Source organism: Monodelphis domestica, chromosome 2, assembly GCF_027887165.1.
Source record: "Monodelphis domestica isolate mMonDom1 chromosome 2, mMonDom1.pri, whole genome shotgun sequence".
NCBI lineage: Eukaryota > Metazoa > Chordata > Mammalia > Didelphimorphia > Didelphidae > Monodelphis > Monodelphis domestica.
Genome location: NC_077228.1, coordinates 61,255,366 through 61,269,948, shown reverse-complemented (window position 1 = coordinate 61,269,948; position 14,583 = coordinate 61,255,366). Strand labels below are relative to the sequence as shown.

General features: G+C 37.8%; 1 protein-coding gene across 1 annotated transcript in view; it reads left to right on the top strand.

Annotated features, from left to right (window-relative positions):
- Positions 1-1,326, top strand: part of GPA33 (glycoprotein A33) — a 52,053-nt gene extending 50,727 nt beyond the window's left edge. The window contains exon 7 of the mRNA XM_007480704.2: positions 192-1,326. Within this exon, the coding sequence (XP_007480766.1) occupies positions 192-321 (130 nt within the window). The 3' untranslated portion in view covers positions 322-1,326. The remainder of the gene's footprint in view (positions 1-191) is intronic.
- The last annotated feature ends 13,257 nt before the right edge of the window (positions 1,327-14,583 follow it).

Genomic DNA, 14,583 nt, shown 5'->3' with positions numbered 1-14,583 from the left:
ACTGTTCTCCATGGCTTATATGCCCAGCAGCAGAATCTCTGGGTCAAAGATCATTGTCCCAGCTCCTCTTAAGACTCAGGTACCTAACCAGGCAGTCTATTACTGAGGGATGACAGTGGTAATGAGATTTGAATCCAATAATTTGAAATTTGATATCAAGAATAATTCTTTCTTCCCACCCTGACTTTCAGGAATCGAGAGGACTATCAAGAACCTTCAGAGAAGAGAGAAATGCGAAGAAGGAATGATGATGAGGAAGAAGGCAGGAATCAGGACAGGTGGAGTTCTGGGGAGGGTTCCCCTACGCCCAGTACCCGGTGACCAGAGCTGCCTAATATTCCAAATGGAAGAGGGGAGGAAGAAGGGGGAGAAAGACCAGAAAGATCCCACTTTGAATAGTCTCCCTTAGTACTCCCAGAGCAGAGTTTCCCATCACATTGTCAGCTCTGTTTATACAATGCTTCCTCTCCTTCACTCACGGTCAAGCCTTGCTGAGAAAATGCTTAGCTTGGGTATGGTCAGCCTGAACTTCTTGGCTAACTCCTGTGACCTTGTGTGTATTCCATAAGAAGAGCCCAGAAGGGGAAGTGTTCATGGAAGTCAGATTTTCTTCCACACGCAGGTCTCCTCAAGTTCACATACATCTGAGTTCACATACATTGGCATCTCCCTGCAACCACATTTCTGGTCTTTCATGTAACTGGAAGCCCTTTTCCCTTGAACTCATTAGAAATGATCTACTTTTTTAAAACCCCACAAAACAATCCTGGGACTTGAGTGCAGCCAGTCCTGGGTGTATGCGTCATCCATCCTCAGTGCTGCCTCTCAAGCCTTGGGGAACAGAATTGATTATCCATTTGTGCAAGTTGGCTAAACATTTCAACTGCATGGGCTCTCATTAGCTGATATCTGCAGAATGAAATAGCTGCAACGGGTGATCTCGAAGGTCTCTTCAGCTATGACATTCTATGGTTCTACTCTACTCTCTCAATCCCACTTTGAGGAAAATGATTGAGTCCTAAGAATAAATCATATTTAACTCCATTCCTGCTCTTTTGTTGGTATTACATTTCCCTCACACCCATCATATCCTCCTCTTCCCTCTTCCCATCTCTAAGGTATCTCTAGCATTTCTTAGGTTGTAAGCTCTTAGAGAGCAGGGGTTACACAACTATACAAAATTTAGAGCAGCCAGGATTTGGTGCTGAAAGACAGGCATTTTGATGCTAATTACCAGTGACAGTGAGGCATTTCTGCATTTCTCTATATACTAAAAAGCAGTTTTGTGATTTATAAACTTTAAAAATGAATAAAACAAAATATAATCAAAATAAGAATAAATAAACTTTGTTAAACCTCTTGGTTTTTTTTTATAAAATTCTTCAAAAGAACAATAAACTTAATATTCCATTTTGTGGAAATTCTTATCTTTTAAAAAATTTAAGTGTTTGCTGATTTTTTTAATTAAAAAAAAAAACTCTTACCTTGTATCTTAGAATCCATACATTGTATTGGTTGCAAAACAGAAGGATGGTAAAGGCTAGGCAGTGGGGGTAAAGTGACTTGCCCAGGGTAACACAACTAAGACCTATCTAAGGTCAGATATGAACTTGGGACTTCCTATCCCTCCCTGGGCTTCTCAATCCACTAAGTCACCTAGCTGCCCCCTGGTGTTCCCTGAATATTAAACAGATTCTTTCAAAGTAGTCATCCTGGGGTTTTATAATTCTCATCCTCCTCATTTCCATTTCCTGACTTTTATCCTCTAAGTAGCTTATTTATGCAAAATTGTTTGCATGTTATCCATACTCCTTTAGACTGTGAGCTCTGTGAGAGAAGGAACTGTATTTTGCTTTTTTTGTTTCTCCCTAATGCTTAGCTCAGAGTCTGGCACATAGTAGGCATTTAATAAATATTAATTGACTGACTGTCTTGGGAAGAAACCCATTCTTAGGTCCAGATCACACTGAACTTTGTCAAAAATGAGCAAATTATTTGGCTAATATTTCTCCACTATTAGACATCAAATCCCTGAGAGGAGGAAGGGAACAAACATTTATAGGTCCCTACTTCTATGTGTTAAATATTGTGCTAAGCACTTTATAAGTATCCATTAGGATAGGTAGGTTGAAGTACTTGTGTATTGCAGATCTCTTCTTGGTTCTCCCTAGACTCTCTCTCTCTCTCTCTCTACACAAAGATCATTCACTCCCATGGTTTGAATGGCCACTTCTTTGTGAACCTCTTTATCCAATCCTGACCTCTAGTCTAAGATCCAGACTTGGTTTCCAGCTGTCTACCAGGCATATTCCCTTGGATGATCCCACTGACACCTCAAATTTAAAAGCATTCAAAGTGGGCTCATTATCACTTCAGCTTAAACATGTCTCCCTTTTAATTTCACTATTTCTGCCTGTTGCTTGACCATCCATCTGGCCTCCCATATTTGTTACCTTGGAATTTTTTGTAAAAAGCTATTTTTAATCCTTTTATTCATCAGATCCAATCAACAGGTCCTTAACCTCTGCCATATTTGTCCATTCTTCTCTATTCCCACTGTGACTCTCCTCATTCAGACTATAAGAAAACCACCTTCCTCACACTACTTCCCATAATCATTCTATTCCTCCTTCAATGTGTCCGTCATCCTTCATGTTATTACCAGAACTATTTTTCTTCTATAAAGATCTGGCAGTCATTCCCCTACTCAAAGCTCCCTACTGCCTCCCTAATCAAACATATTCCTTTGGCTGACATTTAAGACCATCCTGTTGTGGGAAAAGTGAACAAAATTACCTTCCTTGCATAGTCCCTGAAAGTTTCACATTTCTTATAGTATTCTCAGCCATACTCTGTGTTTCAGCCCACCTGGACAACCCTCTGTTCTCTTAAGCATTTGTGTTCTCTTTACTTTTGCTCAGGCAAAATGCCCTCATTTATTTCCTCTCATCATTGAGTTCCTTATTGTTCAGTCATTCTTTGTGACCCCCACTTGGAGTTTTCTTGGGTGGCTTGTTATTTCTTTCTCTAGCTTATTTTACAGAAGAGGAAACTGAGGCATATAGTGACTTGCCCAAGGTCACAGAACTACTAAGTATCTGAGACAGGATTTGAACTCAAGAAGATGAGTTTTTATGCTTCCAAACCTGATACTCTATCCACCGTGCCACCTAGCTGAACCCCTACCCAGCCTCTAAAAACCAACTCAACCAACTTCTGAAAGCCTTTCCTGATCCCCCAAAAAGTTTTCCACTTGGTCCCTGTGGAGTGCTTTTTGTAACACTTTAATGTAACATGTAGCACTGTGTATTACAGTGATTTATACAGCACAGGTGTTTTCTTTCTTTACAAAAATGGTAAACTCCTTCAGGGCAGAGACTGGATCTTGTCCAAACTTTGTATTTCTCCTAGTGCTTGGCAAAATGCTCTGGTCCCCAAGGAGGAGCTTAACAAATTTCATTTGATTTATAATAATGAATATATAATAATATTAATAATTATATATAATTAATAATAAATAACAACTATATAATAATAAATTAATAAAAATAATAATTCCTATTTTAAAATGCCTGAAGATTTACAAAGCCCTTTATCCTGTGAGGTAGGAATAGAATTAGCATTATTAACCCCGTTTTATAGATGGGGAAATAGTCTCAAAGAGTTTGCTTGTGGTGACAAGATTGTTCAAGTCAGGATTTGAACCCTTTTCTTCTGACTCCAGATTTAGTAATCTTTCCTCTATACCTCACTGCCTTTTTTCAGTTGTTCCCTCTTGTCTTTGAAACAAATTTTTAATTAATTTTTATGTTTCTTAAATTAAAACACCCAACTAACTCCTTTGTTCCCTTCCTCCCTTCCCCTCATTTGTAAAGGCATCATTTGACAAGATATAGATATAGATATAGATATAGATATAGATATAAAACTATGCCTTACTTATTTCTATTTATTGGTTCTTTCTCTGGAGGTAGACATATACAAGTCATTCTTCAACCAATATTTTTGTTGCCATCTATAATGTTCTCTTGGTTCTGCTCATTTCACTCTTCATAATTCCATGTTTTTCCAAAATTAACCTATTCATCATTTCTTACAGCACAGTAGTATTCCATCATAATCACATGCCACAATTTGTTGAATCATTTCCCAATTGATGGATATCCCTCCAATTTCCAGTTCTTTGCCACCCCAAAGAGAATTACTATAAATATATTAGAACCTATAGGTTCTTTTTCCTTTTCCTCAATCACCTTAGGAAATAAACCTAAGAGTGGTATTGCTGAGTCAAAAGGTATACACAATTTTATCACTCTTTGAGTATAATTCCAGATTACTCTCCAAAATGATTGGATCAGTTCACAGTTCCATTAACAGTATATTAATGTCCCCATTTTCTACATCCTCCAACATTTAGGAAAGCAATAAGTTGGGGGAAAGTTTTATAGACAGTTTCTTGGATAGACATCTCATATCTAAAATCTATAGAGAACTTTGTCAAACAGATAAGAATACAAGCCATTCCCCAATTGGTAAATGGCGAAAAGATATGAACAATTTTCAGTGGGAAAAATCAAAGCTATAGATAACTACATGAAAAAATATACTAAATCATTATTGATTAGAGAAATGCAAATCAAAACGACTCTGAGATATCATCTCGCACCTATCAGATTAGCTAAAATAATAAAAGGGAAAATAACCACAAAAACTTCAAGCTCTGTATGTGTCGATCATGCCAGTGCTTCAATTAATAAACATCTATTAAGCACCTACGATGTACCAGACACTGTGCTAAGCACTGGACTCTCAAACTCATACAGACAGGCTTATGTACGAATTCTCCTATTTAATTTATTTTAGACCAGAAAATAGATGTAGTACAGATGGCTGCAAGCTCTCTCATGGTCAAAACAACTTAGCAATTTCTTTCCCCTCAGTTAGCAGGAAGGCGGGCCCTATTGGAGAGGTTATTTCAGGCTGGTAGTTGAAAGGTTTCTCCTCTTTCAGCTTTTGGATTTGAAGTTTTAAGCACCTATCTTAAAAAATGAGGCAAGAACAGAAATGCGAAAATTGAGACTTTTTAAAGTCAATTTTTTACAAGAGGTTTGCTTCTGGCAATTTACTGTCATTTATCAATAATAAAACTTCTGAAAGCCTAGCTCAGCAGCCCAGAGTCCTCTGGGTGGAACAGGTGATAAGATGCTGTCCCTAGGAGATCTGGACCTCATTTTAAGGTGTACACGATCCACTCCCTGGACATGATCATGCTCCCAGCTTTGGTACTCACCCTCATGAACTCTACCCCTCTGAATGGCAGGCTGTGGGGAGGAACAAAGAGCTCCTTCCAAAGCCTCCAGACCAGCTAATGCATCATTTCTTACCAGCTGCGTTTCTTGCTCTGGACTTCAACACCATGTCTGCCATATGTCTCCAAGGTATTTTCCTCCCTCCTTTTTCCAGCTTTCTTTTTAGTGTTGTCTTCCCCTATTAAAGTGTAAGCTCCTTGAGGACAGAAACTGTCTTTTTCTTATTTGTTTCCTAAGCCCTTAGCACAGGGTACTAAGTAAACACTTAATGTTTATTTATTTGTTTGTTTATTTAAGCCTTTATTTTCCCTCTTAAATTCTACCAAACCTTTAAGGAACAATTAATCCCAATACTATATGTACTATTAAACATATACTATTTAAACCCCAATACTATACTAGGAAATCCCTATACTATATACTACCTTCTCTCTTAGAACCAATACTGTGTATTGGTTCCAAGGCATTAGGATGTTAAGGGCTTAGAAAATGGGGGTTAAGACACTTAAGAATCACACAACTAGGAAATGTCTGAGGTCAGATTTGAAACCAGGTCCTTCTGACTCTCAATTCACAGAGCCACCTATCTGCCCCCAAAATTTAATGTTTACTGACTACCTAACAAAGCACTTCCCTTGAAACAAATCTATGGGGTTGGTAGCTTAAGTGTGATGATCCCCATTCTATAGAGAAGAAAATGAGGCACAGATTAAGCTATCGAATATCAGATCAGGGTTTTCCATCTCCACCTCCATTGGTCTTGATCCCAAAGTATTCAACACAATGTTCTAGGCTAGCATGAATTTTGTTTGCCAGCTTTTAAATAGGCTTGTTTCCAAGGGAAGATTTCTCTTAAATTCCCTGCACCAGCTATCCCTAAGATACCATTTTTGTCAAACAAAATCTTCCACTAAAGCCATCTTTCATATTCCATGGTGTTGGTGTTGGGTACCTTGCGTTTGAGAGCTTGGCCAACAGAGATTAGAGACAGGCAGGTCAAAAAGGAAAAATTCCAAAAACTGGTACAAATTGTTCATCTGTCCTCTGAGGCTCAGTCCTGGGGCAACTAGGTGACTCAGTGGATAGCATGCTAGACTGAGGAGTTGAGAAGACCCAGCACTAAGAAGCTGTGTAATTCTGGGCAACTTGCTTCTCTCTATTTCAATTCATCATCTGTAAAGAGATTAATGATACCACAAGGCTGCTGGGAGGCTCAAATGAGAAAGTAAAGTTTGTTTTGGAAGCCTTAAAGCTCTCTAGGAATGGTGGTGGTTACTACTACCAGCTTTGCCAAGGTTATAGGATGACTTCATCAAGAAGGCTGCAAGGGGATGGCATCCTTCTACTGCTGAGTCAGAGAGGAGCTGAGACTGATGCAGATGATTCCACACTGATGAAACCACAAGTCATTGTTGGACCACATTAAGTACATCCTTTCCTTTTCAAACTTTTCTCCCATGAGTCAAGTTTAGAGAACTTCATCCTAGAGATACAGGGGGTCTGCGCTGGGCCCTTGCTTGCCTCTGTCATTTATTAGATCCAGGACTCTAGGCAAGCCAATGAATCTTGATGTGCCTTTGATTTCTTTATAAAATGGAAATGATGGTGATTCTTGCTGCTTAGAGACTTGTAATTCTTAGAGCACTATGAATAGGAACAAATTATTCAGGGATGTGCTGGAGCCAGCTCATGCAGGCTCAGGAGAGATTGTTGTTATGTTTTCAGTGTCAGAATTTATATTTAAGAATAATTAGCAAATGCTACAAATCAGGACTTTATTTGGCGTTAATTGGACTTAAGAAAGCAATGAAGAAAATGTTAATAATGAAGAATGAACAAAGTATATTGCATGCACATTCCTGCTCCCTAAAAACTGATTGTTAAACATTTAACAGTATACTCCTGTTGTTTTATTCAGAAGTGATCCAACTTTGATTTTAAGTGATGAGCAGTAAGTAGACAGAAATGAACACTCATCTATTCAGAAAGACTAAATCAGGCAGCTAGCATTTATTAAAGATCTGTGTGTCAGGCATTGTGCTAAATGTTGAGTATAAAAGAAAGGTGATAGACCATTCTTGCTTTTAAGGAGTTCAGAGGTGGGGGCTGGAGGAAGGGCAAAGAGATTGACATAACAATTAATACCTTGAAATCCACTTAGGAAATGGGAGAGTTTTCAGCTTCTAAACCTTGATGAGCAAATTGTCTTCCTGCCACAAGGTCAATGGTGACAGTAGAAAGAAACCTTGGGGGGCCATCTATATTTACAAGGATGTTGGCATTAATTCCATTGTATTCTTATAGTGAAATATATCTAAGCAATAACGTGACGTGAGTGGGTCACAGTATATTTTCTGCTTTCAACTAATAAAAATATACATTTACATATAATTTAAACATATATTTAAATGTGATAAGGACACTGGAGTGGGAGCCAGAATTCTTCCTCCATTCCCTCTTTAAGCTGTTTCTTCCTCTGACAAACCACGGGCAAGCCTTTTAAGCTCTTTAGTCCTCAACTGATTCATTGTAATATGATGGGGTTTGACAAAACAATTAATACCTTGAGAGCCATTTCAGATTATTAGCTGCCTACACAAATTGTTGCATGTAGTATTATTTCCATTGGGTTTTTTTTTATCAGAACCATTTTTAAAAGCTCATTTAAATAAAAATACTAACACTCATTTGAAAGGGTTCAAGAGCAGGATTTAAAGTAGTTTTTAAAAAAACCCAGAAGAATGGTTTTCCTCCCTTCCAACTCTTGATCCATCATTTGTTAGGCAACATCATTGTTGTTTAGTTGCTTCAGTCATGCCTGACTCTTTGTAACCCTATTTGGAGTTTTCTTGGAAAAAGATACTGGAGTGATTTGTCAATTTTTTCCTCTAGTTTATTTTATTATAGATGAGGAAGCTGAGATAAACAGGGTTAAGTCACTTGACCACTGTCCCATAGCTAGTAAGTGTCTGATACCAAATTTGAACCGGGATTGGCACTCTCTGTTCATTATGCCACCTAGTTACCTGTAAGGTCAACATTGCTCACTCATAAGAGATTGAACTAGCTCGAAAGGCAGAGGACATCTCAGAATAGAAGAAGTAGTGGATTAAAAATCAGGATTGGTACCAGAAAGATGAGTTCAAATGACACTTCTGTTACATACCACCTGTGTGTCTCTAGACAAATCATTCTCTGTGTTCTGGGCAACTCTCTCATTTCTAAGACTTGAAATTTCCAAGAAAGTACCAATATGTAGGAGTTTCTCTCCTGGAGGGCTCTCGAATCCCTATCCCAGAAATAGAAAGAACCATAAAACTAGCATAGCCTCCTTCTCTTTACTTTCCCCTCTACTCCAATTATTGGGCTAAGTGAGAGCTTCTCAGAAGATGCAGATTGGGGACCTTTGTACCCAGGATGCCCTGCCCCTCAAATACCTAGGTTTCCTTATGGCAGAGGGGTGTCATAAGGAAGGAGAATGCTTCTGAAGTTATCCATTTAACGGGCATGTTAATTCTCTAGCTAGTCCCAGTCTAAATTTTTAGGATAGATACAAGATATGTTTTTCCCATGTCATAAACTGGAACTCTACAATCCAGATCCTCTATTGTGTTCTCCCTGTAGTTTCTATAGTTCTGCTAATGAGCCCTCTTCCATAGAAAAATCTTTCTTGATCTCTTAATTGTTAATGCTTACCTCATTAAATTATTGGTTTGTTTTATTTAGAATTTAACAAACTCTACATAAAAGGAACATTTCCATGGAAAAGAAGATTATACATGAAACTGTGAATCATCATAGGGAGGAGGATGCTTTTCTTCTAAAGAATATAATAATTTTGACAAATGATTTTCAAAACTTCCTGCTTGTCTTCCTTCTTTTCTCTTCTCATTTTTTTTGGTAGGGTAACCTTAATCCTACTCCTCTTTATATAATTGAAGAAAAGTGAAAACCTTTGTAACAAGTATGCACAATTGAGCAAAATAAATTCTCACACTGACCATCTTCAAAAACATTTCTTGAATCCATCATCTCTCTTGTCAAGAGGTGGATAACATATTTCATCCTTGGTCTGCTGGAACTGTGGTTGGTAATTGAATTGATCAGAATTCCTATGTTTTTCAAAGTTATTTGTCTTTTAATGTAATTATTGTATAAATGGTTCCCTTGGTTCTACTCACTTTATTTTGTATCAATTCATACAAGTCTTCTCAAGTTTTTTTCTGAAACTACCTCTTTAGTCATTTGTTAAAGCGCAACAGTATTCCATTGAATTCATATATCATAATTTGTTGCCATTGCCCAAATGATAGGTACCTCTTTTAGTCTCTGATTCCTCACCACTAAAAAAAGAGCTACTAGTATTTTTTAATTCAGGTCATTTCCCACTTTGGTCATTTTGGGGATATGTCTAGTAGTGGTATCACAAGTCAAAGAGTATTCACAGTTTAATATCAGTTTGGACAGTTTCAAGTTGCTTCCCAGAATAGTTGAACCAATTCATAGCTACAACAATGTATCTATCCCATAGCCCTTCCAATTTTTCTATTTTCCCTTATTGTGATCTTTGTTGATCTGATGGATAAGAAATAAAACCTCAGAGCTCTTTTAATTGACATTTCTTTGTTATTAGCATTTTAAAAATAGTTTTTGAGAGTTTATATTTTTGTTCTTTTAAATGGTCTTTCCATATCTTTTGACCATTGAACAATTGGGGAATGGTACCTGTATTTATACATTTGAACCAGTTTCTTTTGTTTTTGTAAATAAGACTTTTATCTGAGAAATTTGGGGCAAATTTATTTCTCAATTAATTCGTCCTTTGTCATTTTATTTACATTGGTTTTGTTTGTGCAACAGTTTTTAAAGATTTGTCATAATGAAAACTGCCCATTTTACCTTTTGTAATCCTCTCTATCCCTTGTTTGGTCACAGACTCTTTTACTTTACATACTTCTGATAACTATTTCTTTCCTAATTCCTCTAATTTTGTTTATAGTGTTACCTAATCTCTCTACTAAGTCATGTATCTTTTTCGAGCTTCACTTGGTATGTGGTATGAAATGTTGGTCAAAATCTAATTTCTGCCAGACCACTTTCATGTTTGCCCAGCTATTTTGTTGAATAGTAAATCATTATCCCAAGTAACCATGTTACTATGTTCATGTGCTTTTATATGTGTTGTGCTTAATCCATTCTACTATTCTACATTCTATTATTACCATTCTATTTTTTAATCAGTAAGTAGTTTTGATCATTACTATTCCACAGTATAATTTGAGATCTAGTACTGCTAGCTTCCCTTCTTTTCCACTTTCTTCATTAGTTCCCTTGAGAGTCTTTTTATTCCTCAAGACAAATTTTGTTTTCCTAGTTCTAAAAAATGATTCTTCTGTATTTTAATTAACATGATGCTGAATTAATAAATTAATTTAAGTAGTGTTGTTGATTTTATTATAGTCTTGAGCTATCCATGAACAACAAACATTTCTCTTTGCTTCTATAAATATTTAACTGGTTATACATTACATTCACCCCACCTGCACCCATCCACCTAGTAGAGATCAAACTACTTGAAGGAAGGGACTCCTTCATTTTCGTCTGTGTATCCCCAACGACTAGCATGGGATCTTGCACATAATAGGATCTTTTTTTTTTTAACTCATCTTCTGACTTAGAACCAATACTAAAGTCTTGGTTCCAAGGCAGGAGAATAGTGAGGTCTAGGTAATTACTTCCCAGGAAGTAATCTGAGGCCAGAATTGAACACAAGATCTCCCATCTCTAGACTTGGCTCTCTGTCCACTGAGCCACCTAGCTGCCTTGCACAATAGGATCTTAAATGTTCCCTGGCTTTGAATAGAGGTTGTTTGATATATTCTATCCTATGAGTTGCTCTCTCTCAATGATGGCGCCTCTGATGGCATGTGGACTCAAGTGTTTTGGGAAAGCTAGTACTCCTTTTGTTCTCAGGTAAGAATGAAGCATTGGAGAAAAAATTCCAGAGTGAATCCAAGGAAAAGTCTGTGTCCTTCCCCCGTCTCTACAATCACCCCCTGAATGCAAAAGACAATTCTGCTAAGAAATTACTCCAGGTATCTCTTTGCTAGAAGGCCTCCTCTTCACACCTCCCTGGTATGAAGAAATCATCTGGCTAAGTAGCTAAGGCAGTTTCCAAAGGGAAGTTAGAGCTGCAGAGTGAAGGGGTGGGAGGAGGAGAAAAGGAGAGGTAGAAAATGATAATACTGGGTTAGTCTAATTAACATTCAAGGCAAATGCCACAGGCTTCAGCGCTAGCTTGGCATCTAAATGTTGGTCCATGTGACAGACAGCCTAGAATGATTCCTAATGCAAAGGATCTCAGTGCACACATATGGCTTTTTTTTTTTCTGGTGAGAGGTCTCTGCCAGGATAAGAATACAAATTTTAGCTCTTGTTTGGTTTGTCCATAAGAAGGTGTGCAAGTCAGGAGAGAGGAAGTGTTCAGATTTGAATCTTTTTTTCTTATAAATTTATAAACTGTGATAAGTCCCACATAAATGCTACCAAAATACAAAAACAAATTAAGCTAAAATGAACCACTGAGAACACATGATAAATATTAGCTCTATTTCCTTAGCCTCCAAAGAGAGGGGGACAAGGGAAGAGTGGGATCTATGCTTACATTAGTCAGGTAAGATAATATATGTAAACCACTGGGCAAATGTTAAAGTTCTTTATAAATGTCAGTAATTATAATATTTATTATTAATCTTGAGAAACTTCAAACTACCTGATTGCAACATTTCTTGATCTTGAACTTTTTTCTCCCTCCAGTCTCAGGTTGGAAAGTTAGAAGAAATGGAACAAATAGGGTGGGAGGGAGAAGAAGACAAGGTGGGAAATCCACTCAAAAAAAAATCTGGACTGGATGACTACAGAATCTTCTAACTTCCCCAGCTCTAGACTAGTGCTCTCCCAATCCCAGCATAAAGCTGAACTCATCTACTTCAAATACTTCTTTCATCTTATTATTTCAGTTCTACAAAAGACCTGTGACTTCACCAATGTGGGCACTCCTTTCATCAGCTCATATCAAAACTTTCTGCAGGCTGTAGTTCACTGTCCTAAGTCACGATAGCCAGAAATATTCACCATCTGAAGGTCAACCTTCTTGTCATATATCTTTCCTGAATTTAGCTAAAGTGGTTACTCACGACCTTTGTGGCTTGTGCTCTGTTGGCATAACCATTTAGGACCATGACACTAGTGGGGGTTTCCTCTGGAAGATTATACCTGTTTATTTATCTCAGTGCCTAGTCCTTAGTGAATAATACTTAGCTTGCTGAAATGAATAATTTTGTGTGTCACTTCCCTACTCAAAAACCTTCATCAGCTCCCTAGCACCAATGGAAAAAAGCCTAGCATTTAACATCCTCCACACCATGACCCTCTAACTACTTCCCCACTAACTTCCCACTACTCTCTTGTGCAAATAGTTCTTGCTTCTATTTTATTATTATTTTTTAATCACAGATATAGAGTTGGAAGAGAATTTAGACATCATCTAACTCAGTCTTGTCATTTTACAGATAAGGAAAATGAAATGTAGGGAGTTTAGTGGTTTGCCTTTTAGAGGTAAAATAGGTTTTGAACTCGGCTCTCAGGACATCAAAGTTCATTGTTTACTTCTGATTCATGGGAATTCTTGGCTTTACTCATGTTTTGCCCCCTTTTTTACAGAAGTCCTACTCTTTCTTCAAGGTCCTGCTCTCATGCCTTTTCCATTAGCCTTTCTAACCACTCCTGATGTCACTGATCATATTTTCCCTTCTATACTTCCTCTTCTGTATTCTTGAATTTGATTAGTTTTACCAGCAATGTAGCAGATCACATATACCATTTTATAAATATTCGTACATAAAGTGTATGTACATAAATGGATGTGTGTGTAAGTTCCTCAAGGAAAGGGGCCATATAGTAAGTGAACCTTTTTACAATATTAACAGAGTATTGCTTAGTGTTTGTTTGTTTTTTTGTCGTTCTATATGATGGAGAATCATTTCAATCAAACGGATACAGCATTCACAGTGTAATCTGTCTTTCTGATTCCTTGAAGTCACTCTGTAATGGGAGGTTGACTCTTTAATTAAACTTCCCTCTCTCCCAATTCTGTTGGAGATCTCATCTGGACCCAATTCTCCTTCTTCCTGACCCAGAGCCCACTCAACCTTCCGCATCTGCTTATTTCCCATGACAAACCACTGAACTTCAATTCCCAGTCCTGCTGGAGAGAATCCAGAATCCCATCTGATCTGTAGGTCATTCCACCCAACTTCCCAAAGGTCATGGGCTTCCCCGAGGGGCTACACCCCATGAATCTTCAGGAATTCTTTAACTTTCTAAGTAGGAGCTCCTTGAGAACAATGACTAATTTCATTTTCTGTTTGTGTCCCCAGAACTTTACATGGTGTTTGGCACATAGGAAGCATTTAATAAATGCTTTCCATTTATTTCCTTTCATTCAAATATCAATCAATTAAGACCTAGCTTGGTCATCTCGAAAAGAAATCATCTTTCATTTGCCATATCTACAGAAAGGCATAAAGTATGTCAATGTCTGAGAACCAGAACAAACCACTTCCTCTCCCACCCTCTAGGACAGGTCAAAAAGCAGAGTTTAAGAAGCCAGACAGCTCTGAAGTCATAACCCCATAATTCTGGGTCCCTCTTCTAAGTCAAAGGAGGCTGGTCCTGAATGCTAGTCTGAATGCTGGAACTCAGCAGGGTGGGGGAATGTATAGTGACCATGGCAGGAATTCCGGCCCCAGGCACTCTAAACAGTTATTCTGGGCCCTTTGATGGTCTGTCATTATTTTATTGTTCTAGACATTTCCTTTTGCTTCTTGGAATAAAGCAATCAAGATGAGAATTTGGAAGGGTTGAAAGACAAATCTCCCAACATCCAGATTCCCAGACCTCCCAGGCTTCCCTTCGCAGCCCAGAATTATTTTCCTCACTCCTGGATCCAAATCTCAGCCTTACTGCCACCTGCCATCTTTTCTGTACTATGGAGAACCTCCAAACCTCTTTAACTCAGGTTTGCCCTCTATACTTTAAACTGTAGGCAGGACAGATTGATTGTTGGAGTGAGAAAAGATGCAAATCAAAATGAGAAACAGAGAGAAAGAAGAGAGAGAGAGAGAGAGAGAGAGAGAGAGAGAGAGAGAGAGAGAGAGAGAGAGAGAGAGAAACTCATTCATTCATTTGGTTTTGTTCAATTCTTCATGAACAT